Raw genomic sequence first — 26,404 nt, forward strand, 5'->3', positions numbered from 1 at the left:
TCGCCATCGCCCCGTGAACCCCCGTAATCCTCTGCGGCGCCTCAAGCTGCTGCGGATTTTCCAGCCATGGTGGAACGCAAGGGAGAGCGCGTCAGGTATGCTTCCTTCCTTCCTTCCTTCCTTCCTTGGTTGCTTGCTTGCCTTCATCCCGTATTCTCTCCCTCTTTCGGAAATCCATCGACAACTTTTCGGCGAAAATAGAGTCGAACAAACTGGGATTTGAGCCCTCCATCTGATGAGCTAGTATAGCTGTGCTAGCGTTTCACCTCTTCGGGATTGGGGTGTGCGATTTCACGGTTAGTAGCGCGGATTTGGAATCACGCTCCCATGCAGTGGAGTTAGGAACTGTGAGCTTGTTTTGATTTGTGTGAGTAGGTATTTTCGAGTTTCTTCCTTGGTGTTTCCTGAGTGGTGGGGTATGATGTATTTTTTTTCTGCGGCAGGTTGTACGTCCGGGGGACCATCCTCGGGTATAAGAGGTAATACACCATCCCAGGTTTCTGATTGTGTTGCTGAGATTGGCGCCAAGTTTTTGCCGAAGTAGCTTGGCAGAAATTCTGCATTCTTTTTGTTTTGACCTCGAGTTCACTGCGGAGTGATCGATTGTGTTGTGTTTGAATATTTTTTTTAAATTTCGAAGATTTGTGTGAAGGTTGTTATCAGAGTGACTATTTCAGAAACATTATGTTAATCTTATTTTCCTCATCAACAGGAAGTGAGTTTCTGAGGGTTTTTACGAATTCTCGATTCTTATAACTTTGTTTGTGCTCGTGCAGATCGAAGTCTAACCAGTACCCTAGCACCTCACTCCTTCAGATTGAAGGTGTGAATACTTCTGACGAGGTTAACTGGTACCTCGGAAAGAGGTTGGCCTACGTCTACAAGGCCAAGACTAAGAAGAATGGATCTCAGTTCCGTGTCATCTGGGGCAAGGTTGCTCGCGCTCACGGAAGCAGTGGAGTTGTCCGCGCCAGATTCCGGAGCAATCTTCCTCCCTCATCGTTGGTATGTTTGGACTTGTTGCCTCTAATTACTTCTCTCCTTGTGCCATACAATGTGGCATGTGATCATCACGAACATCTGCAATGCAGCTACTGATTAAGTGCAGTTAGAATGTTCACCGTTTTCTTATCTGATGGGGTGCTTGGTCTTGAATTTAGGGTGCCAGAGTGAGAGTGTTCATGTACCCCAGCCGCATCTAGAATGGTAAGGTTTTTGTGGAGTTAAATTGATCTCGAATTTTCTGTGTATATTCCTGTTTGCAATATTCCATTTCTTCGGTTTTCTCTCGTGTGTATGGGAGATGCACTCATAAAGCACCTCGTATCTCCAACATGAGAGTTGGTTATTTAGATGAGTTCAGTTGATGAACAGATTGAAGTATTGGGGTTTAAAAACCGTATGTGTTTAACTTTCGATGTTAATCATCGGATGCTCTCTACTGGGATATTTATCTGACACCAGTTCACATTCATGCAGGAGCTCTTGGATAAGAAGGATTCAATGGATTTCAGCAATACGTCTTAGTAGAATCAAGTTGTCAGACACTCTAAAACATTCAACGACGGTTATGAATACGAGGATGTTGTTATTGTTTTCTTCTTTGAAGGAAGTTCAATACATTCACATTTGCAGCAGCCTTGATCTTTGCTCTGAATTGTTTATTTTCCTACATTGAGGTGCATGAGATCAATTCTGGCATAACGTTGGGTGGTTGTTTCGTTGTGTTTGTAAGATTGATGATGGGGCTTGCACACATTTATGTACTCAAGGAATTATAAATCTGTTGCTCGGCCGTTCCCCTTGTTATACATCGTGTTAGTCTCTTGGAGACTAGGGATATTCTTGTCCGTTATTGCAACAATTAGCGGTATTCTTGTAGGTACACGGTTCCGCCACACCAGACATCAATGGTCATACAACGGGGGTTCAATGTTTTGATTCATAAATTTAAATCAGAAATCCTTCTGCACGATCACCATACCCGATGGTTATCAACGCTGATATTGGGTCCTAACCCCTGTGTAAACCAACAGTTACCCCATATCTGTGCACAATGACACCCTTGCACAACTTTGATTGCACAACTTTGATTGTCCGCCTCTGGATTCGCTGTGAGACTACCATGAAAGCAATGGCGAGAGGATCGGACGTTAGTCGAAGCGGAGTTGTTTTCAGAACATTAGGTTGGTGTGCGTTCCCTGATGGCTTCGACCATCAGATCTTTCGCTGTTTGGTGACTACGATAATTTGCGATGGATTTGTTTTCAAAATTAACCGTAAATGCTAACGTTCTACGCAACACTGTGCACACTTGTGAACAGATAAAAGGCTAAACATTACATTGTTTGATTGCTTGTTTGTGGGAACCTAACATTGTGACTGAGCTCCTGTTGACGAGTGCAACTATTTTCGTCCAATTCCAATCACTCGGAATTGCTTCCGAGTATGGACTACAGTTTCTGTGCCCATTTTTGTGAGCATGACCTGACGTGGTCGCCAATCCTGTCAGCTTACGAATAATGAAACGTGGTTGTTTTCACGGAAATGTTGTCGGTAACCTTTCTAACTTCGATTCACTTGTTGCTCTTTTTGGAAAATCAATCGGCTGCTCATCACTGAAAGAGAAAGAAAAGTCTTGAACATCAGATCTCACCAGAGATCTAGTAAACTGTAGATCAACGATTTAACAATAAAGGAGATTCTTAACAAGATATTTTTAGAAAATTAAGGAATTTGCGGAAGCTCTTGGAAATGCTGGAACTTTTTGCAAACAACTCGCTCTAACCGGAAGTCTTTTGTATAACAGTGGAAGCTCTGCGAGCCTAACTTGATGGATAACTTCTGATTTTGCTTTCTGTTTGTATAAGTGAACGGGTAGTAAGGCGTCTATCTACTTGTTCTTCTGAGCTCCTGCAAACTGGTAGGCTGTTCTCTTGCTTTCAGGATCTGCTGCGGTAGCGGTAGGCCTCGGTTGTTTGGCGGATGGCAACTGACGCTTGAATGTTTCTGCATGCGAGTGTGGCGATGGGGTACTTTCATCTATTTTCCGCCAAGCCTCATTAATGTCAGTGCGTATCATGTAAATCCTATTTTGCGGAGAGCAGGGTAGTTCATGCACATAACTTGGTGATGGCGATTGAGGAATAATATGTAAATGTTGAATAACTGGGTCATTCAATCATTCAGTTGCGGTAGAGAATTGAGCCGCGCATATTTGAATGAGTTGCCAAACAAGGGGTACAATGAGCGCAGATCTTGAGTTGGTTATTGTGACGCCTATTTCAATTCGTTGTACCGAGTTGGGTGAAGCTGTAAGATCCCACCAAATTGGACTTGTGTGCTGGTAGTCATGTCGTGAACACAATTGCAACATGAACAAAGGCTGACTGATCTCACAACTTTTGATGGAGAAAGCAAATTATCATCAATGAAGTATTTGGCCCTTGTGTATCACGCCGGGCCTATTTGGCCAAATGTGGACGCATGCAGTTCAAATGTATCCGTGATTTTCAACAACTCAAAGTTTGTTATAACTCATAATATCAACAGATTTTGATGCGTCAAGAGACCATCCTGACTGGTAATTCGATATGTACACATGTAAATAATGTTGCATAGATTTCATGTTGACTACGATTGAAATTCATGTTGCTGTTCAAGCACACATTTCAGCCCGGTTCGAGACGGGTTCAGAACTGGTTTACTCACCAGAAGCACAACCAGACGTTTTCAGGGGTTTCAATCCAAGAGGGGGCCAGAATACAGTGGCTGACAGTCGGACCACAACACGAAAACCATAGCTGTGCGATGGAGATTTTGAATTCGGCATATGGCCGTGACGAAGCTTTCTTTATCAAGTTGTTCATATCCAGGACTATGGTGGACCTGGAACCTGAGGTGAAATATTTTGTTGATTGTTCAGACATCACAAGCAGCTTCCTTTTCTCATGTACAAGATCGCTTGGCAGCAGTACGAAAGCGTTAGGAGGAGGGGGGACTTGGGTGCAAAATCTTCTTGTCATTGGACAAAACAAACTTTCATAGCTGTAGAGAGAATGTTACAGGCTCTGGCAGCACTTGCTCCCAGATGGACCCAACTAACATGAGGAAGACATGATTTGGGGGCTCCACTTTAGCAGCCTCGCACTTTCTGTTTTTGACCTTCTTTCCCACTCTATTCTCAGTATTGCTTACAGTTGTAAAGGAGCCAAATTCGTGTCAACGGCAAATCAAATTATTGTTAACACATTCGAGTTGGCTCTTCATCGCCTCCACATCACAAACAGAATGTCTTCTTATTCCTGGCATTCATTCACTTCGACAGACATGGTGGTACAATCATGGCTAGCATGGGCAACAACCGCAAATGTTATGCAGAGAGAGAGATGTGATGGATGAAGGATAGCTTTCAGAAAAAAGAAAAAAGAAAAAATAAAAAAATTCAGCAAACAAGCCTTATGCTTAGAATGCCTGTGTCCCTGCGGCAAGGGGGAAAAAAAAAATAAAAAACAAAAACAAAAAAAGCACCACCACTGCTCTGGACATATCTCTTCCATAGCATTCCAGATTATTGGGGTGTGAAAAAAGAGCAGAAGCAATGGACCTGCACAGTAACTAGCAACGCGCCTTTTTCTCACTCACTCAAGTCAAAATAATTGAACCGGGTGCATTGCATTGGTGGTGAGTGGTGGACAAACTAAAGCTCCTCTCTCGGAACTGAACCCACTTCCTATTTCTAAGATCAAAGACACCCACCGGATGTCAGTCAAACCCACAACAACAATAATGGAAAAAACTTCATGTGGAAGAAATGGAGAAAATCCTCCTATCAACAGAACCAGCACTGAAGACAAGTTCCAAAACCCGAAAAAGGGGTTAGGGAATGCCAACGCCCTTTCACCCTTAAGACTCTTTCTGACGTCCAGATTAGGAACCAATAATACTGACTTAGTGAAGCGAGGACTAAGTCCCACCCACTAATTAATGCCAGGATTCTTAAACACGCATTGGTGGACGACCACTGACCCATTATGGAGCCGGACTCTGCTTATCCATATAAGGAGCCAACACTGGATGAGTGAATGATATTTGGATATTAGACCATGGATGGATGTTGGGATTTATTCATCCAGTATACATATACCAGGAATTATGAAGTGTGTGCATTGGAGTAATCGTCGCAGGTACCGTCGGAGCCTCGCTGCGCGGCTAATGGCTCCCTTCTTGGCATCCCGTGTGGATGAATGAAGTCAGTGGATGAAATTGTATTCCATTGTGATTACATTCATTCATGTGTCCTCTTCATCCACGAGATACATATATAAATATATATGAGGATGTATTAAAGGGTGTTGCGATTGATTGATTGATTGATTTATTAAAGGCGTTTTCTAAAATCGTAGTTATGTGTAATGTATCCATGTGAGATGCATATACAATAATGATTTCAACCACATTAAAGTCTCTACCATCAATAGCCCACTTGTTATGAATAATGTAATTATCCACCAACGTGGTTTTTTTCTTTTTATTTTTTACACCTTTTATATATGCTATATGATTATTGAGCTTGCATTCATTGATTGTGTGTTTGTTGATGGAGATTAATGGGATAAAAACATACTGTGTGTAATGTTGAAATGAGTGTTAAATTGTTCAATCTACACACTATAAAAGTTGGCTTATTTTTTTGTATTTTGGATGTAGTGTTGTTTGCCACAAAATTTTGAATATATCTTGTATTTGAATCAAGAGTTTGAAATAAATATGAAAAATTAAAAATTAAAAACGAGACAAAATTTATTGTTGATAATTGGTCTTTCATAAATCAATGATTTATTTTTTATTTTTTATTTTTATTTTTTTCACTCATGGTTTCCTCATAATTGAGATTTGAATGTAAATATAATCAAGTAATTCAATCATGATTGATTTTGAGTTGGTATCATAGACTATAGGCTTCATATTTGAAAGTAGATAGGGAGTAGATATTTTTTGAAATTACAATTTGTTGAATATAAAACATGGTTTCATTCACACATAGATAATGCAAAAATAAAATAAACAAACAATAATAAATATGAATCCAGCTATTTTTTTAAAAATCAGATGCTTCTGGTAAATCTAACCACATGGATCTTTATATTTGCATTCACACCCATGTTATTTTATTAATTTATTAAAAATGGATACCTTTAAAAGTAAAAAATATATGTAAATAAAATCCCATAAAAATTTATAAAAAAGAGTTGTTATGACATAAATAGTTGGTGGTAGTAATAGTATGAAACGAAATAAAACAATAAATAAGAAATAATGATGCTTCTAGAAAATAAACAAATGCATGTTACTAAATCCATAATGGATTAAATTTCTTAGAGTTTCTAAATCGTAATGAGAATCTTGCTAGAAGGGGCTATCATAATATTTAGGTTTAGGTTTTCAAATTTTATGTGACTTGTGTGTAGCCTATTCTACATCATACAAGTATGTAGCAAAAGCATGTACAAGACCTTTCTGGCACACTTGTGTCATTGTTTCATATTTCAATTATTTGTTCATTAATTTTCGTGTATATATATATATATATATATATATACTCACACACACACTCACACATACATGAATAAGTGAATGAGAAGTAGATATTGTGCAGGTGACAATTCATTGAAAGCCGATGAAAAGAACTGTGAATAATTTTAAGTTTTGAACATTTAGATGCTATTCACAAGGCATTTTGCAGTTATTTTTATTTTTATTTTCATTAATGGATACGTATGCTTTTTTCAATAGTTTTATACATTATATTTTCAAAGGTGACTTGGAAGATAGTTAAATTGATAATTGTAAGCACTTTTAGGTTAAAGTATCCACATTGTGTACAACAATGGTCTTCCCCAATATGGCATTTCATGAGCTTGACTTTGATACTATGCAAGCAACAAGTGGCTGTTTCCTATTCAATACACCGAAAGCATCGTACAGGAAAAAAATATGTAGAAAATGGCAATGTTTGCTAATGGATTACCAATCATTGTTTTTCTTCATTTTTTATTACTACTATTTTCACATCAAACAATACATGAAAAGTAATTCCCATGCTAATCGCCTAATATATATATATATATATATATCCACAGACGAGCATCTAGAATGCGATTAACAGCAAAGTTCCTGGATAAGTAAGTTGCCATGAACTTCCAGTAACAGGCGATGTTTGTATAGAAAACATGAACTGCGTAGTTTGGCAGTCAGAGGGTCTAAAAGCAGAGGAACAAGTGCGATGAATGGATCAGAATCTAGTTTGCTCAAGACTAGAAAGCGCCGTTGGGTTCGAGTCATAGATCGAGTTCATCATCGGAATCAATCCCCATCCTGATCTAGTTTTCTAAAACTCGCACCACATCACGACTTACGTGGACAAGATACGGAGACAGTTTTTCACGCACTGGGGCGCTGCTCCCCCACACATCCGTAGGCTCCGCGGATGTGTGGAGGAGTTATCGACAGTTTAGCAATATAAACATTATATGCATACATATATATATATATATATATATAAACCACCTCAGCTCTGAAACTGGCAGCAGAACTCATGCAATCATGGTAGAACTGATCTAGAAAACTGAACCCTGTTGTTGTTATTGCCGGTTTTAACTTGGATCACGACTGCAGGAGTGAAAGACGATCTGAGTAAGATTGCAGCAGGTGCTGTGGGGCTCAGGTGGTGACATAATGGCGACGGATGAGGCAGACGTGCCGGTGCAGGCGATCGAGCAGGGGGGGAGAATAAGAGGAATGAGAAGAAATAGTGAAACCACGGGCTAAATATGGCCAGGCATTAGTACCGTGAATGGTCCAAGCTCCGGAAGGCAAGGCTCAGGAGTAGGACCAGGAGCTTCTCCGCGCTGCCTTCTCTCTCCATCAGGCGCTGCTTATCTGCCCTACTCCGCTTTATGCCTGCTTTGTCTTTCCGCCCGCCTTTCTGCCGCGCTGCAGGCCTCCTTTTTGCTGCTTCGTTGAGATCATCAGTTTCGTCTCATTGCCGTGGGTTTCATTCATGTCAACTGGCGGCTCCTTCCGAGACGAGCCGACAGCTTGATCAGTAGGCGTTCAAGTGGACTTTCTTGTGTTGTTTGTTTGGTTCGCTTGACATTGTGTACCTGTCCGATCTGGTATGTAGAGGACAACCGCAACGAATCCTGCAGACGCAACGTCAATCTGCAATCGTTTGGTAGGGAGGTACGTACTCTCGATCGTATTCCAGGCTCTTTGTTGCAGGGATGTGCATAGTACGATGTTATTTTTTGTTTAGTTTGCAATGTTGTACTTAGCTAAGACGCGGCTTTCGATTGTGGTATTCGATGGGTGTGGAGAGCACAGTAAGGGGCGTGATCTGAACCCTGGGCGTCGTGCGTCTGGCTGATGATTAGTGCTATATTTCTCCAGGACTTCGAATCAGACGATAGGAAGGTAACTTTTTATTTTTATTTTTATTTGTTGTGCTTCTTGTTTCTCGACGACTGAGCGCTTTAGCAGAGGGTTTTGAGGAAGAAACTAGGACGATAGATCTTTTCTCTGGCCTGGACCGATTGTGGCCCACTCTCCTGAATTTTTTCGAGATCGAAACAGCATATTTCTGCTTTCAGCCTAGATTCAATTCGCAGCGCGCAAAAGCCACTAAACTTTCATTTTCGTACATCTTCGTGTTAGATGCTGCAGCTTCTACAGCGCATTATTTTTTTTGGTTTTTGATGAGCTCACCAGTGACCTTCTGAGAGTGATGGACCATTCTGTGCCGTAAATCCTAACTGGAATGAATTCATCGCTGAAGACTTAGAACCGCTTAGGCATATATTCTTCCATATGCCCCTCAAAGACATTCACTTTCGGGATTGGTATGTGAGATTGCGATTGCTCAAAGAAATCTCCCGAGAAATAGATGTTCACTGAGAACTTGAATGGTCTCCTTGGTTTTCAAGTGTCTTCACTTCTCCTCCGGGGCCTCCCGGTCTCTCTTTGTGGTTCAAGAGCTCGAGCCCTGTATGTTCCAGTTTGCGAATGCTCTCTTTGTAGCTATTTGTGTCGTTATAGCCCTGGTATTGTAGAGAAAAAAATGCTTTTCTAGTGAATTGTCACTTCAGCTGGAGCGAGTAGTTTCCTGTCTCATGCGAGACAAGTAAATCTATTCAAAATCATACGTTTGACGTGAGATTTACATACACGAGAGGTTGTTTCTTGTGAAAGAGATGGTTTTCCTTAAATGTACACCATGATTTGTGCCAATACTGACGTCAAAAATGGTTAGTTGCACCGAAATAATTGCGGAACATTTAATGATTGATTGAATAAGAATCCTAGTAATATATAAATAAAGTTTGAGGCCAGGCTGAAGGTTGTACGCTTGAAGAAACAATTTTAAGGCTTAGATTGTAAATCTCGGTTGTCTTCTGAGTCACAGTCATGGCGAAAGAGACGGAGGCTCAAACTACGCCGCGGAAGTCGGGAGAGCTTAATGTGGTGCCGCTGAAGGGGATGCAACCCCTGCCGTTAGGCCAGGCAGCATTGTTCAAGCTCCCACTACCAGGACACGATGACGACGAGGACAGGAACGAGTGCATGTCCCTCAGAGAATGGCAGCCGGAAGAACCAACATGCCATACCGTAGTCTCGAATGGGACGTCATACAGGGCCTGGGAGCCGGTGAAGGAAAAAGACTCGACTGCTTCCAATGGGATACCCACAATGAAAGGCAGTGTCCGCACACGTCCCCTTGGCTATGTCCCTCTCGTCGAGGCGAATAGGGATGTCACTCTGCCGTCCTCCATTGTCGGAGTCACCCGCACTAAGCAACTCCCCTTGGCTCAGCCTGAGCTAACCCAGGAAGAAGACCAGCATGAGAACGGACATGAGAGTGGGACATCCAACGAGGATCCTGAAGATGAGCTCGAAGACGAAGTCACTGACGATATAACAGAGCCTGAAGTGAAGGAGCGAAAGGTATCATCTCATCACCGGCACAACATCAGTCTAGTGAACGGAATAGCTCCCCCACCCACCCAACTTGCGCAGAAGGGCGGGATTGCCTTCGACATCAGCCATCATCAGGAGAGCGTCAGCGTCAGTCCTCGATTGCCCCATGTGCCCAAAGGCGGTATTGCCTTCGACATCACCCTGGATGATCACGACGTTGGCAGCCTGCCGCGCCGGTCGACAGGGTCAAGCCGAGACAGCTCACGTCGCGTGTCCTTCGTCACTGGTCAGGAAGTAGAGCTTGATTCGCCCAACTCTTCACGATCGAAAAGCAAGTCGCCGTATCGGTCGCAGCAAAACAACAGCAGAAACCTTGCTAAGAACAAACCAGGCTGGGATAGCTCGGCGAAGGTCGGAAACCCGCCACCGCCCATGCCGAAGAAATTTGTGCGACCTACGTTGCACGGAATCAAAGTGAAGAAGGGCCAAGGCGGTGTCGCGAAAACCGCAATGAGAGCGTCCATGACATCTGCAGAAGTCCAGAACGGCACCGCAGGGGTGAGTCGCCCGCGGGACCTGCGGGTGGCCCGGTCCTGGGATCCCCAATACTGCGGCGGGGGCGAGTATGACACCGTGTCGCAGTTGATCTCCAAGTCCTTTATGGCATCAAACGAGGACACCAAGGAAGACTCACGTGGGTTCTCCATACCTTTCTTGCCGCGAAGCAATGACGGTCGCAAACAAGATGACCACGGCGAGGTAAGCTCTTGTACCTCTGGTGCATATCTGGTTTCAAACAACCTCAATTTGTCGTTACTTCATGCTGGACTTGGAACTCCCAGGATGGAAGAATGTGTAGTGACAATCATTTGAGGCCATCGAAGCCTTTTCTAAACACGGAATTCATATTTTGTTGCTATTCCAGGCCTTGAAGCAATCTGGATCCGAAACGAACAAGCTGACGGGGCTCTTCAGCAAGTTGCGGAGAGCATCTGCTCCGCTGTCGAAGGCACCTTCCAAGGTAGATTCGAAGGCGGTTTCTCCAAGGCTGTCATCCGTCCCTGTGATCAGCAAACTCTCAAGGGAAAATTCAGCCCCAGTGGACCATTCCAAGACTTCCGCCAAGAGAAACCTTGCACCGCTCCACTCACTCGACTCGAGCGGTGCGAACCAGAAGTATTCAATCGGCAGTTATGCGTCCCTGAAGCTACTGCAAGAATGTGCAAAAACTGAGCAGATCCCTGCAATGCCTGCATACAACACGCACAAACCTCGGAAGATCAGGGACCATGAGCCGCATCGTCACTATTACAAGACTATCTCTAAAACCCTTGATTCGAAGCTCAAGTAAGTGACCAGTCTAAACACTGTTAGATTTAACAAGCCAATTTTTAACTGTAACGATCAGTGTCAAAGTAGTCCCAGTCCTCACTGTTAGGTGAGCAATCTACTTCGGCCTCGGGGGTTGAATCTTGTGTTTCGCTAGATTAGAGGTGAATGTTAGCCCTAGAGTATTCGGTGGCCCATCGATGACCAGTTCTGATCGCGTCATGCTTTCTGGGATTTTGATTCTTCCTGTTTCTTTTCTTGGCACTTCTTTCCTTTCGATTAGTACAAGCACAAGCGTGAACCGGGTTTGACTCTCAATTTACTTCTGCAGAAGCTAGAGATGCTGCGTCACGGCACACGATTGTGGATATCTTTGTAGTCGAGGTTAGAAATTAGGCTGTCAGAATCTGGGGGAGGCTCGCAGCAATGGTTAGCATCAACATCCAAAATAACGCAAAGAAGATTCGTCTCATCAAGAGTCAGGGACTCTGTACATCGCCTGCTGCTGCAAACGTTTCTAGTGGTTGCTACATCGTGGAGGTTGAATTTGCGTGGAGGTTGACACGGGAATTGCAAGTGAACTTCATCAATTTTTAAAATCCCATTTATATGTTGACAAGGGATGTGATCTTGGGGAGCTGCAGTTGATGAAGACCTAGTCCATTGACAATCTAACATGCCCTCGAACCTTGAGTAAGTGACCCAATTGTTTTTTTGGAGTTTTTTCTCACCTCTGCTGTGCTTTAGATTAGTTTTTTCTAAATTTATTTTATTCTTGAAAAAACCCACTAACAGATCCTCTAGTTTTAAACACTTAACTCAATTCCCGAAAAGAATGAAGGGTTGCCAAGCCCTTCACACTAATGAGCCTATCTTCACGTAAGAGAATGTTTCAGGGGTTTGATTTTCTTTGAAGTCCTTTTCATCGACAGCCTATATTGCTCCGATTGCTGTTGAATGTTACTTCCGATTCTGTACTGGTGGCTAGGAGCTTGTGTGCTGATACTGTTCGGTTGTGCAGATCAACAATGAAAACACTTAATGGAATTCTTCCGTTGGATGGCGTGCCCCCCTCGGATTACACACGGATTTAGTGCTCGGGAAGCGTTGGTGTTTCCATATGGTTCATTCCCCCTCTGCCTGTCCTGCTGCTTAGAGGTGTCAGGTTGCAGAAAATTTCTGAGTGAGGATTTCTTAGTTGTATATTTTGTAAGTGCCGTAGTTGGATTTCATCCTGTTAATCCTGTGAAGAATGTTGAGCAATCCGAAGCAGTTCTAAGTAAATGGAACATTAGTAATTACTCTTTGTTGCGGGGTTCGTATATTGCAGGTGAGGCCTTGGCACAAAGCTAATGCAAATCTTACCTCGCACTGTTACTACGTGTCTATAACAGTGGTCGTACTTAGCCTTGAACGTAAATGTCGCTTGTAGATGTGAACCATTAAATTCTCTGTCAACACATGAAACTCCCTAGCTCGCATGAACATGAAAGGGGCAATGCGAGGATGTCACCATGTAAACATCCGGTTGGCATCCCACTCACCCTCTGAACTGTTGTCAGTTATTTCAGAAAGCGCATATTTCCAATCCGGTGTAACAGTAAACTTGCAACAGTGTGGACATATTTCATAGGGAAAATATGTCATGTCAGTTGCGGTGCTGAGCTGGATTAGTCACAAAACACTAACTCCAAAACATACCAACGATTATTCGCTCGAAACTCTCCTCATCAATTGAGCTATTATTCCACCTCTATATCTCATTAACTATCACTTCCGTCACACAAGTGCAACACGTTTCGCAATAGTTGAATATCCACTACCGCCATTCAGATATTTTCACTCCCAACCTCAAAAAAGGAATGTCCATTTCATTGGATACATTAACAAGTCTGAATATGTTGCCAAACATCTCGACCATTCAAACTGGACCCGACAAATGTCATTGCATTATCAAGACATCCAACTACAATAAGATACATTGGCATTTTACCTTCTATGTCAGCCTCTTCGGAAGTCTCACGAATGTTAACACTCTACCTGGATCCCTTTCAACATCATTTGAATACACCAATTAACTGCAATATTCCCCGCAAGCAGCACTAGACGAAATAAGAGCCCATCAATGTAGCGATTTGTGCAGTAACGCTCCTTCTTACACCACGCCAACATGCTCAAATTCATCTCAACGCAGTCTGAAAATCATTCACAGATTCTCAAACATTTCAAAAGATATTGTTGCGCAAGAGAAGATATGGGACCATCCCATACAGTATACAATGAGAACTGAGGTCGGTTAATAATACCGCAAGAAGAATACACCTCGTGGCATTACTTACACATCTGCATCCACTTCGGCTTCTTTATCTTCAGTAACCGGCTGCACGATGGGTTCTTCAACAGGCACGGGTTGCATTTGCTCCTCTTCTGGGATAGGCTCTTCCAAGTAATCATTCTCGAAAGAATCCGCCGGAACTTCATACAAGCGCACTTGAGGCTTGATGGGATCCTTCACCAATACATATTTTCCTTCCTCCAGCTTCATGCAAATGTCAATAACTGACTTGACAATACCCCACATATTGTTCAAGTTCAAATTGATCTGCCCAGCGAACTCCTTGGGCTTGTATCCTTGCACGCCCAAAATGACGTGGTTGTAAGGGTCTCTGGGATGGAGACGAGAAACGTAACCAATTTTCATGACTTCTGCGCTTGCGAGTAACGCTTGTGCAGTCCACTTCGCGACCTTGTTGTTGTTGTTCTTGAGCTCAGTTGCAAGAACTGCTCCCTTTTGAGTCTCCAGCTTTTGACGCCAGTCGACGCCGGTGAACTTAGAGTCAAACTCGTTCAAAGCATTTAGGGTCATAAGTGTTCTCTGGCCCTTCACTTCCATTAGGCTCTGGACCTCACATCTTGCAACCAAGGAAATGTTCTCATCCAGTTTCCATCGACGGTACCTATATGCTACAGAGGCGACCTCCTCTCCTTCGGAAGCGAAGGGGTTCGGGTCTTGGAAACTGAACTTGTTTCCATCCTTGATAAGGATCTGTACACAAGGAATAATGATATTTAAAGTTGATGTGTCAGTCAGCGATGAGCAATCTGCAAGTATTAACTACCAAAACTATCAGATCAGAACACAAGGAGTCCCACCGGCGTCGTTAGCACTGCCTACTACTTAGTGCTTGTTATTCATATACTACAAAACATGTGTAACACTTTAGACGTATATGCTGAGATGAAAATACAGATCATGAATGCAAGATCACTGTACCTGTTGAGAGAAGTTCTGATTAATAACAGTAGCCTCCATGCTTAGGTTTTGAGCGGAGTTGATATCATCCTTGCCTTCGGGAAGGGATTCTTGAGCCGTCTCACTCACAGTCAGCAGGTCCAACTGTGAACCGTCTCGCTTATCGAAGAAAAGCTTATTGCCCACTCTTTGCACCACAATATCCCAAGAGTAGACAGATCGAGGAGAACACATAAGTGTTGACAGAATTGAATCTGTAGCGAACACGGTGGCCATGTCCTCACTTGCTAGGCGACGGATGACGGGATCATCTGTAGTAGTGACCTGGATCCAACAGATGCAACACGCGTAAGAGGGACCGGGCGTACATCGCCCCGGATAGAGCAGAACTAATTCCAGTGCACTGATTGTGAATACTCTGCGGCGTAACATGATTTAGTCTACCCCCCAAAAATAAAATAAGAGATAAAACCACAGTACAATCAAGGACTCCGCAACAAAGTGTATGGAGACAACGTAACACGCAAAAGCAGGGTTCAGAAAAATCTTGTTATTAACAGCTAGCATACCTTAAAGAAGTTTCTGTTTTTGAACCTTTCAAGTCGTCTCTCACTCTTAGGTGTCACACGGTCATACGTCTTGTCATAGTACTCAAGAGCTCCACAGAGTGCGAGATCCTCCGCCTCTCCAACAAAGTAATTGAGTTTGGCAAAAGTAGAGAATGGGATTTGCTCGAGCATCGTCCAGTCAGGCTGAATATCAACAGAACTTTTGAAGGTAGCAGTCTCTCTCCTTTGCAAATTCCTGTTCTGATTATAAAACTTGTCTCGCCGCAACCTCTCTTTCTCTGCCTCTTTCCTTCGAGCATCTTCTTCATCCTTTCGCTGAGGCAACTGTGGCTTCTGCTGAAAACGCCACCTGGGGCCAAACTTAGGGCGTGCAGGAGGTTTCCCATCTACAAGTCGAAACGATTCTTCGTCTTGCTCATCAAAAAAGTAATCAAATACTCCATCGCCGCCACGGTTTTGACCATAGCGGCTGGGAGGGTTGCGAGTCCAGTCAGAAGCACGGCCTAGATGTGTGCTCTTAATGAAAGGAGCATAGGGGACATTCTGAAGCTGAGACGGCAGAGTGGCATTTTCATCTGGAGGACCCCATCCGTCAGTGTTCTCGGCCACCTCAGGGACTCGTAATTGCGGTTGCTGGGGTGACATGAGTGCCAACGTACTTCTCTATTCTTCCACCAGTCGTTGTTATTATCTTCAATCAAAGACGGACAAGCAATTAGCAGTCTATGAAACGAAGTTCATACGTAACCAGCTGTACGTCCTCGCATACAATGCTTAAAACATATGAATTCTCATGGTTCTCATTTCTAGCCTCAAACCAGAAAGTTCGACAAGAGGTACCGCTAAAGCATCAATGGCCAACCCCCGCCTCCACCAAAATCAAAGTCGACAACACCACCAGTCAAAGGTTAAAACTGAGCCAATCGACCTTTCCATTCCAAACCGCGAAATACTAACAGCCCAAAACCCGAAATCCTCTTGACGTTGTCAGCAGCTTCACATGAGCTGTAAACAGGCGACCCCGAGAACCCGATCAAGTAAGAGAAAAACCAAAAACCAAAAACCAGACGCGACAGAGTAGAAATTCCATACGACCTTCATCCCCGTGTAGACCACGAGAGATGCAGTGTAAAAGCCAAGAATATCTCAACCCCGAACACTAAAATATTTTTTTTAAAAAAAAACGCATACACTCCAACCCCTGAAAATACAGATCCAAACTGAACCCTAACGCACAACCCTACACAACCACGGACCAAAATCAGCTCAGAAATATCCACACCAAACCGGCTAGCACGCAACCACGCCTCCGAGGCTCTCCCTCATCTCACGACCACCCTCTCTATCCCAGGGAAAAAAAAAACGAAAAAAAAAAAAAAAAAAAAAAAAAAAAACCCTAGCTGGCACCACCACCACCTGATCAACACCCAAAAATACGAATTCCGCGCACCACAAGCAGCAGCAGCCTCAGTGTCTCTCTGTACAAACCCAACTGCTTGTAGCGCTGTAGATTAGATGCTGCGTACCTGATGATGCAGCAGCGACGACGTGGGGGGGGGGGACTCCAGGCCCTCGCAGGAAGAAGAAGTGTGAAGGTGGGTGGGGGGGAGAAAGGAGAAACAAAAGGGCGGCGATGGCGCAAGGGAGAATGAATAGAATAGAATAGAACAGATATAATAGATAGTTAGATAGATTGATAGATCGATGATGCGACAGCTTTGCTTGCTCTCCTGCTGGAATTTTCTTCAGAGTAACTCTCCCTCTCACTCTCTCACTCCTTTCTTTGTGTTGTAAGAGATTCCCTTCCTTCTCCGTTTGCTTTTATTACTTTGGTTTCTCACTATATGTGCAACTATTAGGGTTTTGCTCTCTCATGGGGTCCCTTTTGTCTACTCTTTCTTACACACCCTTGTTGTTGCTTTCTCCTCCTCATGCCTCTCTTCTCTCCACCCTCTTATTCTTCTGGTTTTCTTTTTTCCAATTTTTTTTGTTTTGTTTTTTTGTTTTTTTGTTTTTTTACATTCTTCTTGGTTTTGTTTTTGTTTTGTATTTCATTTTAGTCTTGATTTTGGTATCTTTCATGGTAATGGTAGAATTTTGTTGCATGTGTCATGGTTATGCTTTGTTGTTGATTACAATATTTTAGTTGTTGCTTTTGTTTTATATTATGTTACGTTTTGTTTGTTTTTGTTTTTGATTTGTTTGTTTGTTTGCGGTGATTGTATAGATAATTTGTTTTAGTATGTATTTATTATAACTTTGAATAGTAGAATAGATAAAAGAAGACTAATTCTATGTATATTTTGATTTTATCTTATAAGTTTCTTAAATTTAGTTTCTACAAGGATATAGAATATAAGTCCATCTTTTTACCACCAAGTTTAGATTTTAGGTTTACTTTTTATATTAAATTTATTTATTACTTTTTTAAAATAATTTTGAATAAAAAAAAGCAATTACTTGATTAATATTGATTTGGATATATAATTACATCTTTATAAATTTTACAAAAGAATAAGATTATTTTTAATACTTGTGTTTAAAATAGTTTTTTATTGTTAATTGTCAAGGACATGAATCTCAAAAAAAGAAATCCTCAATACACTCTTGTACCACTTGAAAAGATTAAGAAATTACTCAAAGATGGTAATATATTGAACTAAAATGGCTATTGCCAAAAACAAGAAGACTAGAAAATCTTGAAACAAGACCAAAGAATAAAAAGATATTGATAAAAATGAAAAAAACTTTATTCTTGCCTCCATACATACTATCTAACTAAGATCTATGTAAAGATGTTCTATAGGACCTTCAACATGTATTAAGTTTGCGAGATACATATCTTAATTTAGAAGAAAAGTTTTCTATATGTATGACATGTAATTAGCTTATTCTGCAAGCTACCAAAATGTGTAGTATATGGATAACTTGTTGTCCAAGTTTCTAACCTACCAATCAATTACAAACATGTATAAAGTCAAAACTATATCTACAAAGCTTCTAAGAAGCTTATTTAGAAGATATTATGAAATTAATCTATTTTTACCTACTTCTATCTAATAATATAGATTATTATTCATATAAATACGTATGTTTGTGACATTATCTTCCTTTTTAGAAACGAGTTCCAGAAGGAGCAATCATCATTATTCATGAATCTTATTTTTCTTCATCTTGATTTGGATGGATGTTGTTGATGAAAAGCCTCAACTTTCTTTGTTGCATTTGCAAGATTTTTTGCTAACTCCCATGTACATTCACTAATATCATATCTGTGCTAGTAAATAAGATATTCCAATCTATTTTTGCATTACCTTGAATCTAAAACTTCTTCTATCTCAAACTCTTGATTATTATCTACTTTTATAGGAAAATGTGGCATTTTTTCTTTTTTTCTTTTTGAGATATTCATTGTCTTATATGGCTCAAGAAGAGATACTTGGAATATGAAATGGATTTTCATAGACTTTGATAGATATAATCAATAAGCAATAAGATTGACTTGTCTATAAATAAGAATAGATCCAACCTTACAATAGTCCAACTTGTCATAAAGACGAGTAGTCTTGATCTTGCAATAAAGTAATCATATTTTGTCATTCATATTGAATTGTGGTTGTTTCTTATGATAGGCATCTACATTGATCTTTTGTCATATTTGAGCTTACTTTAATTGCACTTTCATTGTTGCATGTAGCTTTGAAAAACAACTTGTCAAATCTTCTTCTGCATGATTATTAACTTTTGAAAAGTCAAAAGTATTAAGTTATAGATAACAACCGCAATTGGCAAAGAAAGCTGTTTTTTAAGTAGAAGAATGTACCAAATTAATATATGCAAATTTTGCCAATAGCAAAAGAATTGTCCAATCATCTTAATGATAGTTGATGATACATCTCAAATATTGCTCTAGAACTTAATTCATCTATTCTATTTGTCCATCAATTCAAGGATGAAAAGCCAAAAAAAGCTTTTATATCTACCTTTAAAATCTTAAAAAAAATCATCCAAAATCTTGATATAAATTGAGTCCTTCTATACAATATAATATCCATAGACAATCCATGATAGGAATAGATGTTGTCAAGTAAAAGCATAGTTTTTTCTTCACATGTAATAGATTTTATACATAGTACAAATATGCCATCTTAATAAAATGATCTACTATTACGAATATAGAATCATACAAACCTGAGATTCGAAGATATAAGTTAAAATCCATAGAAACAAAAGACTATTGTTACTCTAGAATAGGTAATGGCTGAAGAAGTCCATAAGAATGATGACAAGGAGTTTTGAATCATGAACAAATATCGCATGATTGTACAAAATCTTTAACTATCTTCTATACTAGATGCCACTAAAAATCTTTAGATATTAGTTCCAAAGACTTGTTGTATCCAAAATATCCAACTGTCAAAAAGTCATGATAATCTTGAAGAATATGTAAACGTGCTTTATTTTTTGGAAATAAAATAGGCAATTATATATTTCAAAAAATAAAGTACAATTCTAAGTTTTGAGTTCAAGTTGACGTTCAATTTTTTTGAAATATAGAATTTTTTTAAAATAGAATAGATTATTCTTGAACTTGAACCTAGAAGTAGAGACTCAAAAGAATTATTCTTAAAATCATAAAAAAGAGGATCAAAGGACATACTTCATTGAACTTTTTTGAAAAAGATTGAATCAACTATCAATGTTGATTTTATTACTCAAAGTTAAAAATGCTCTAGCTTCAAGATAATTATTCTTTGTTAATCAAAAAATACACTTTCTTCTTTTGACACAAGATAATAATATCTAAAAAAGATATCTAATAAATCTTATTATTTTTTAGGTTGATAAGTAATCTTTGAAATCAAATCTTAATAAATATATGTTCCAATTGCTATAAAGTACTTGGGATTTTTATAATTCGTATACACAATGACTAGACTTGAGGCACTTTTTAGATAATGACAACATTCTTAAAATGAATCCACAATTATAAGAAATTCTTTGTCATAGATCTCATAGTTAATTTTTGTTGCTAAAAATTTCCTAAAATGAAAAGCTATCAAGTAGAGTTTGTCATCCGCTTCTATTTATGATAAAACAATACTTATAGTAAAATCTCCAACATTTATTTTATTTTATTTTATTTTATTTTTTGTGAAGAATGCCTTGAAAAACCAACGCAATACAAAATTAGTGCAGAAATAAATGTTGTCTTTAAGGCTTCAAAAGATACTTCACCTTCTTTGTTCTATTTAAGTTTATCTTTACATGACAAAGGTATAAGAAGAGTTGTAACTTAAAAAAAGTTCTTGATGAAGATTTGGTAATAATTAACAAATCTTAAAAAGAAATTATACTTCTTTCACTATTTTTGAGATCTTCCAACTTTAGATAGTTTTAATTTTCTTTGGATCCATCATTAATTCTTTTTTGGAAATGATGTATCCTAAAAAGTCAACATGAATAGTGTAGAATATACACTTTTTCATTTTGGCATATAATCCTGCATCTCTAAGTTTTTGTAACACATAACAAACATAAATTTTATGCTTTTATGTATTCTTAAAGTAGATTAGAATGTCATCTAAATAACAATCAACAAAATTATCAAGAAATTTACAAAAAATATCATTCATAAAATATTAAAAAGTAATTGATGCATTTGTGAGCCTAAAAGGCATGACATTATATTTGAAATATTCATATCTAATTTGAAAAGTGCTCTTTCATTCATTTCTTTCTTTGATATAGATTAAGTTGCATGTTTTTTATAGACCTATTTTTGTATAAATTTTTATTCAATTGAATTAGATAAGAAGTCCTAAAATCAAAGGTAAGTGATACTTATTCTTAATGATGATTTTCTTAAGTCTTCAATAGTCTATGCACATCCACAGGGATCCATCATTTTTTTTCACAAATAAGATAGGAATTCCTGCTAGAGATTTTAAATGGCATATGAAGTTTTTAGCAAAGTTATTGTCAATGTATTCTTTCAATGCAACCAATTCATTTTGTGATAAGCTATAGATCAGTCCAAATGATGGTTGAACTCTTTCTTATAAATCAATTGAATAATCATAAGATTGATGCTTTGAAAGAATATTTATATATTTCTTTTCAAAAATATCTTTAAAATCTTGATATATACAAGAAATATTACTTGACATTTTTCCACTATGAGAAATGGATGTGGCATATGTAACAAAAGATGACCCTTCTTTTTTTGCATATATGAAAGCTTTCATATCTACTAGTAAAGTTTTGGATGTATTAGATTTATGTATTTCTACTTGATTAACAAAATTTTAGATCAAACTACAAAAAAAATTAAGGCTATAAAAAATCTAATTTATTTGAAGATTACACTAATCTAATCATGATAATCCTAAAATAATCAAATTGGAGAAAGATCTTATGAGATTAAATATTATTATACTACTATGATCTTTAATTGCTACATCTAAAAGAATAGTTTTATGAATAATATTTCTAAGAGATAACAAATGACCATCTATGACTCTTACATATACAAGTTTAGTTTTCTTGACTAAAAATATTTCTTATTTTTTGATAAAGTCTTTGTCTATAAAATGGATTGAGGTTTTTGAATCTAACAAGGCTAAGACTTTGTGATTTTTTTATTCTAAATGAACTTCTATTGTGAAATAAGATGAATGATCTCTAGAGAAAATATGACCTTCACTAAGTATTATGTAAGATTCTAGCTACATAGTCCCTATTGTAATTGAAGAAATTCATTTTCTAACACATTGTCTTCTTTGGCCACCATGCTTCTCATTTTATAATTATATTGCTTCACTGAATAATGTTGAGTAGTGTATTTAGATTCTTGATAATATAAGCAAAAACCTTCTTAACAAAGATGAGTCTTTTTTTTTTTTTTTTTTTTTTTTTTCTCAATAAGAGGTTTAAAACATATTGTGTCAATTTGCATAGGTTTTGGCCTAAACAAGTAAGTTTCCAAAAACTTAGAAGGTGTCGCTATGACTTGATTTATATTTTTTAAATCAAATCTTCATTCTTGGCATTTTTCAGAGAGACAATTATTGCATGTAATAGCTTGAGCAATAAATTACTTCAATGAATTTCATCTTGGCATTACCAATAACAAATCTTTGACATTATCTTTTAACTTATATTAAAACTGATTGATAAGAGCTTTATCATTCCAATCCACATTACAAACAAGATTTTGGAATTCAACAGCATATAAAGTGGCTGAACATGATGCTTATTATAATAATACAAGCTTGATCTTTGATATTTTTTTTCAATTATTTTCTCCAAATGTAGCCATAAATACTTTCAGGAATAAATTCAAATTATAGAATAGTTGTGAATCTTTTTTTTTATCAAAGGTTCAAACCAAAAGAGAATACTTTTTGATGGAAGTGTTCCTATAAATCAAACTTAAGTAAATCTATTAATTTATTGAAAAATATGCAACCTTAAATAGAACTTAATTTCTTGCAAAAACCTTCAAAATTTTAATCTTATTGTATCAAACATCTTGGGTATATTAATTCTTGCCTTTCTTGTGCTTATAGAGGCAAGACTTCATGAATTTGGTTGTAAGGCTGATCTACTTATTTCCTTCAATTGCACAACTTTTTGGCATAGACTTTGGACTCTTTTTATATGTGTAGGAATAGTACATCTATATTTTTTATTAGAAATATGTAAATTTTTTATTTTTAGAATATTAACAAGCTTGTGAAGATTTATAATAGTTATAAATCTAGTCTTATTTTTATTAAGAGTAGTATCCATAATCTTTTATTTCATAGACAACTCAAACAAATTCAAAAAATTAAATTAGAAGAGGGTAATCTGCAACTACTAATATCAAATGAAAATTTCTACAAAGAGGAGTAATTTACTTTATTTAAGGAAAAAAATGGTGTTAAAAAATCAAACTATTTGTTTAAAGATAGGTAGTCTGTAACCTTCAAAATAAAACAATAAAAATGAGATAATCTACTCATTTCTTAAATGAGATAATAAGAATAAGTTAGCACTCTTGTTTAATTGTCAAGGATATAAATTTCAAAGAAAGAAATTATCAATACACTTTTATGTCAATTAAAAAGACCAAGAAATTACTAAAAATAGTAATATATTGAAATAGAATGGCTATTGTCAAAGACAAGAAGATTAGAAAATCTTAAAAAAAGACTAAAGATTAGAAAGGTATTGATAAGAGAGAAGAAGGCTTTATTCTTGCTTCTATATATACTATCTAACTAAGAGTTCTGTGGAAATATTCTATAAGACCTCCAACAAGTGTTGACTTTGTATGATATGTATCTTAACTTGTAATACAAGTTTTTTATATGTGCACCACATAGTTAGCTTATTTTACAAAATATTAACATGTGTAGTATGTGATTAATTTTTTGACTAGGTTTCTAAGCTACCAATCAACTAAAAATACGTGTAAAGTCAAAATTGCATCTATGAAGCTTGTCTAAAAGATATTATAAAATTAATGTCTTTTTACTTACTTATATCTAATCATATAGGTTATTATTGGAGTAAATATGTATATCCATGACATTAATAGTAGAAAAACTATTAAAGATTTAAGTTTCTTGATGGCTTGACATATTTTTATTAATAAATTACTTTGGTACTTGATTTAGGATTAAAAATATATTTAAAAGAAAAGAAATAAAAACTAATTGAAAAAAAATCTAAGTGTTATGCTTCTAAAGTAGAAGTTTTTAGAATAAATATTTGAATATCACTTCTATAAATTTGATGTCTTACATAATTTAGTATTTTATTTATAATTTTTTTGAAGGATAAGATATTTTATTTATTCATTTAAATTAAACTTAAAAAATAAACCAAATATATTTTGGTAAAAATCACTTTTTGTGCTTGAGATTTAATATTTTCATTATTTATTTTTTTAAGAATTTATATAAACTTTAATTACTTACATGTGTATTTTTAAAGTTGTATTGTTTATGGTTGTAGAATGTCTTGTCTTATAAGGTTTTATATCTCTTTTAATTAAATTTTTTAGTTTATATTACATGATAATAGTTTGGATCTCAAAATGTGATCTTTTTATTTTATTTTAATATTTTAAATTTTGGTTCATTTTTATTAAAATTTTGGATCTAAATTTAATCTTTTCTTTTGACAAAGAAATATAAGTAAGATCAGAAACACATTTATTTTTTCTTCAACTTAAAAAGGCTCTTGTTGGTTTGTATCAAGATAAAAAATAAATATTTGAGTATTTTGATTAATAAGTATATTAAAATCTATTTAAAAAAAAAACTTTTAAAAAGATATGATTGAATCCTTGTTTTTAGACTTTAATACAATATAAATGCCAAGTGACTCAAGTTCAAAAGAAATTCTCTACATTTGCCTTTTTTTATACTTTAAAAAATTAAATTGGATAATAAAGAAGTATATTATGAATTTGCTTTAATTAAGAGGTATATTGATTCAAATATAATTCAAATCTTAAAAAATTCATAAAACTTTTAAAAGATATAATTTATGGATTATATAAATATATCTTTGTAATATTTTTGAACCTAGGTATAATATTATTAGATGAATAAAGTCAAAATAAGATAAGGTATTCCGTTGTTTTGTTACTATTCTTTTAAATTTTATTTGTTGATTTTAAAAACAGCTTCTAAGTCAAAAAAATAAAATAAAAATTATATAATAATTTAAGATTTTATATTTTATATTTTATATTTCTTAAAAAATAATATTATATTATATACATATTAATGAATAATGTTCATTATTTTAGAATATTTTAATTTTAATTTTAATTTATTATATTTCAATTTTAATCATTAACTTTAGGATCTTATTAATATTAAATAATAAATATGACACAAGTAAATGGCTTTAACAAACAATCTTCTTAATAAAATAGTATTTGTGTGGCTTTCATCAATATAAGCCAAGGCTTTGTCTTAGTAGATAAATTCCTTACCAACTTTTTAAAAGAGCCTTCAAGTTGTAAAAAGATATTATTAACAATAAGAACTAATAAAAAATATTTTTATATATTTTTATAAGAAATTATTAACATAATAATAATAGTAATAATTAGAATGGTTACTTGGAGCCTTTTGATCTACCACAAAACATTATTTAAAAGAAATTTTTTGAGCACTTATCAATGACACAAATCTCAAAGAACCAAAAGATCAATACAATCTTGTATCACTTAAAAAAACTAGATAATCATTCAAAGATGATACAATATCAAACTAAAATGGTTATTGCCAAAGACAAAAAAAACTAGAGTTTCTTGAAACAAGACTAAGAACAAGAAAGGCGTTGACAAGAGTGAAGAAAGCTTTATTCTTACTTCTATATATACTATCTAATTAGAAGCTACGTTGCAATATTCTATAGGACTTCTAACACATGTTCAATTTGCAAGACATGTGTCTAATTTGCAAGATAAGTTTCTAATATGCATGCCACATAATTAGCTTGTATCACAAGCTACTAATATGTACAACACATGACTAATTTGTTGGCCAAGTTTCTAACCTTGCAATTAACTACAAACACGTCTAAAATCAAATCCGAGTTTATGGAGCTTCTAAGAAGCTTCACCACAAGATATTATCAAATCTACCTACATTTATCTTCAACCTCATACTTCTTATCTAGGTAAATATGTATGTTCGTGATAGTTCTCTGACATATAGCTTATATTTTGCATTCATTAAAGCCATAGACAAGTTGTTTAAAATAATCAATATCTTCTTTTGTGTATTTGAATATTCAATTTTCTTATTACTAATTTTAATATCATTTTTTTTATCAATTTGTTTAATTATCACAAAAATAAATTATTTTCCATCTTTTTGTTGAATTTCAATGAAAATTTGCTTGATATTCTAATTTTTTGTTATAAAGTTTTCTTTTAAAGATATTAAATTGTAGTTATAGACTTCATTGTTTTTGACATTTTTTTTTTTAATTTATTAACATGAGTATTTTATTGGCTAAATTTTTAATTTTTCTTTATCAATTGGGATTCACATGAGAAATTCTTGCTTTGAAAGAAAATTAATTGGATTTTACATGATGTTGGTAAAACATTCTTCAAAAATAAAAGTATCCCTACAACAAATTTTAAGAATAAATTTTATAAAAATGAAAGACAAACATGAAATACATTTGTGCTAAAATATTCCAATACTTAATAACCCCAAAATTTGCTACCATCATTTTCTTTTTAGATATAATGTATGTA

The 26,404-nt window shown here is 36.5% G+C and overlaps 3 protein-coding genes across 6 annotated transcripts; 2 read left to right on the plus strand and 1 right to left on the minus strand.

The window, feature by feature from the left end:
• Window positions 1-1,637, plus strand: LOC112290222 (large ribosomal subunit protein eL33z). Its single transcript, XM_024536300.3, has 5 exons — window positions 1-95; window positions 444-479; window positions 777-1,005; window positions 1,161-1,206; window positions 1,480-1,637. The coding sequence occupies exons 1-4, from the start codon at window positions 67-69 to the stop codon at window positions 1,200-1,202; spliced, it is 336 nt and encodes a 111-aa protein (XP_024392068.1). The 5' UTR covers window positions 1-66; the 3' UTR covers window positions 1,203-1,206; window positions 1,480-1,637.
• Window positions 1,638-7,832: 6,195 nt separating this feature from the next.
• On the plus strand, window positions 7,833-12,764 carry LOC112290424 (uncharacterized). Of its 2 annotated transcripts, XM_024536625.3 has the most exons (6): window positions 8,103-8,244; window positions 8,386-8,475; window positions 9,464-10,734; window positions 10,901-11,322; window positions 11,636-11,997; window positions 12,326-12,764. In XM_024536625.3, the coding sequence occupies exons 3-5, from the start codon at window positions 9,466-9,468 to the stop codon at window positions 11,640-11,642; spliced, it is 1,698 nt and encodes a 565-aa protein (XP_024392393.1). In that variant the 5' UTR covers window positions 8,103-8,244; window positions 8,386-8,475; window positions 9,464-9,465; the 3' UTR covers window positions 11,643-11,997; window positions 12,326-12,764. The 2 variants fall into 2 exon arrangements, with proteins under 2 accessions (XP_090111373.1, XP_024392393.1); XM_090255247.1 differs by lacking the exon at window positions 8,386-8,475 and having other exon boundaries at window positions 7,833-8,244.
• Window positions 12,765-13,217: 453 nt separating this feature from the next.
• On the minus strand, window positions 13,218-16,726 carry LOC112290425 (eukaryotic translation initiation factor 3 subunit D). 3 transcript variants are annotated; one of them, XM_024536626.3, is made up of 5 exons: window positions 16,653-16,726; window positions 15,127-15,817; window positions 14,579-14,881; window positions 13,644-14,350; window positions 13,218-13,499 (listed from the first exon to the last, which is right to left on the minus strand). In XM_024536626.3, exons 2-5 carry the CDS (start codon window positions 15,769-15,771, stop codon window positions 13,490-13,492), a joined length of 1,665 nt encoding a protein of 554 aa, XP_024392394.1. In that variant the 5' UTR covers window positions 15,772-15,817; window positions 16,653-16,726; the 3' UTR covers window positions 13,218-13,489. The 3 variants fall into 3 exon arrangements, with proteins under 3 accessions (XP_024392394.1, XP_024392396.1, XP_024392395.1); XM_024536628.3 differs by having other exon boundaries at window positions 16,543-16,726; XM_024536627.3 differs by lacking the exon at window positions 16,653-16,726 and adding an exon at window positions 15,967-16,407.
• Window positions 16,727-26,404: the final 9,678 nt, after the last annotated feature.

The sequence above is a fragment of the Physcomitrium patens genome, chromosome 13 (assembly GCF_059467195.1).
Source record: "Physcomitrium patens ecotype Gransden chromosome 13, ASM5946719v1, whole genome shotgun sequence".
Taxonomy (NCBI): domain Eukaryota; kingdom Viridiplantae; phylum Streptophyta; class Bryopsida; order Funariales; family Funariaceae; genus Physcomitrium; species Physcomitrium patens.

What these genes read in the sequence shown, in the direction of transcription:
- LOC112290222 (XM_024536300.3), top strand. Translation starts at nt 67, where the DNA reads ATGGTGGAACGCAAGGGAGAGCGCGTCAG. An exon ending in ACCATCCTCGGGTATAAGAG is followed by an intron (nt 480 to 776) that starts GTAATACACCAT and finishes GTGCTCGTGCAG; the next exon opens with ATCGAAGTCTAACCAGTACC. An exon ending in ATCTTCCTCCCTCATCGTTG is followed by an intron (nt 1,006 to 1,160) that starts GTATGTTTGGAC and finishes TCTTGAATTTAG; the next exon opens with GGTGCCAGAGTGAGAGTGTT.
- LOC112290424 (XM_090255247.1), top strand. Translation starts at nt 9,466, where the DNA reads ATGGCGAAAGAGACGGAGGCTCAAACTACGCCGCGGAAGTCGGGAGAG. An exon ending in AACAAGATGACCACGGCGAG is followed by an intron (nt 10,735 to 10,900) that starts GTAAGCTCTTGT and finishes TTGCTATTCCAG; the next exon opens with GCCTTGAAGCAATCTGGATC.
- LOC112290425 (XM_024536626.3), bottom strand. Translation starts at nt 15,771, where the DNA reads ATGTCACCCCAGCAACCGCAATTACGAGTCCCTGAGGTGGCCGAGAAC. An exon ending in AAAACAGAAACTTCTTTAAG is followed by an intron (nt 14,882 to 15,126) that starts GTATGCTAGCTG and finishes TGTTGGATCCAG; the next exon opens with GTCACTACTACAGATGATCC. An exon ending in ATCAGAACTTCTCTCAACAG is followed by an intron (nt 14,351 to 14,578) that starts GTACAGTGATCT and finishes CCTTGTGTACAG; the next exon opens with ATCCTTATCAAGGATGGAAA.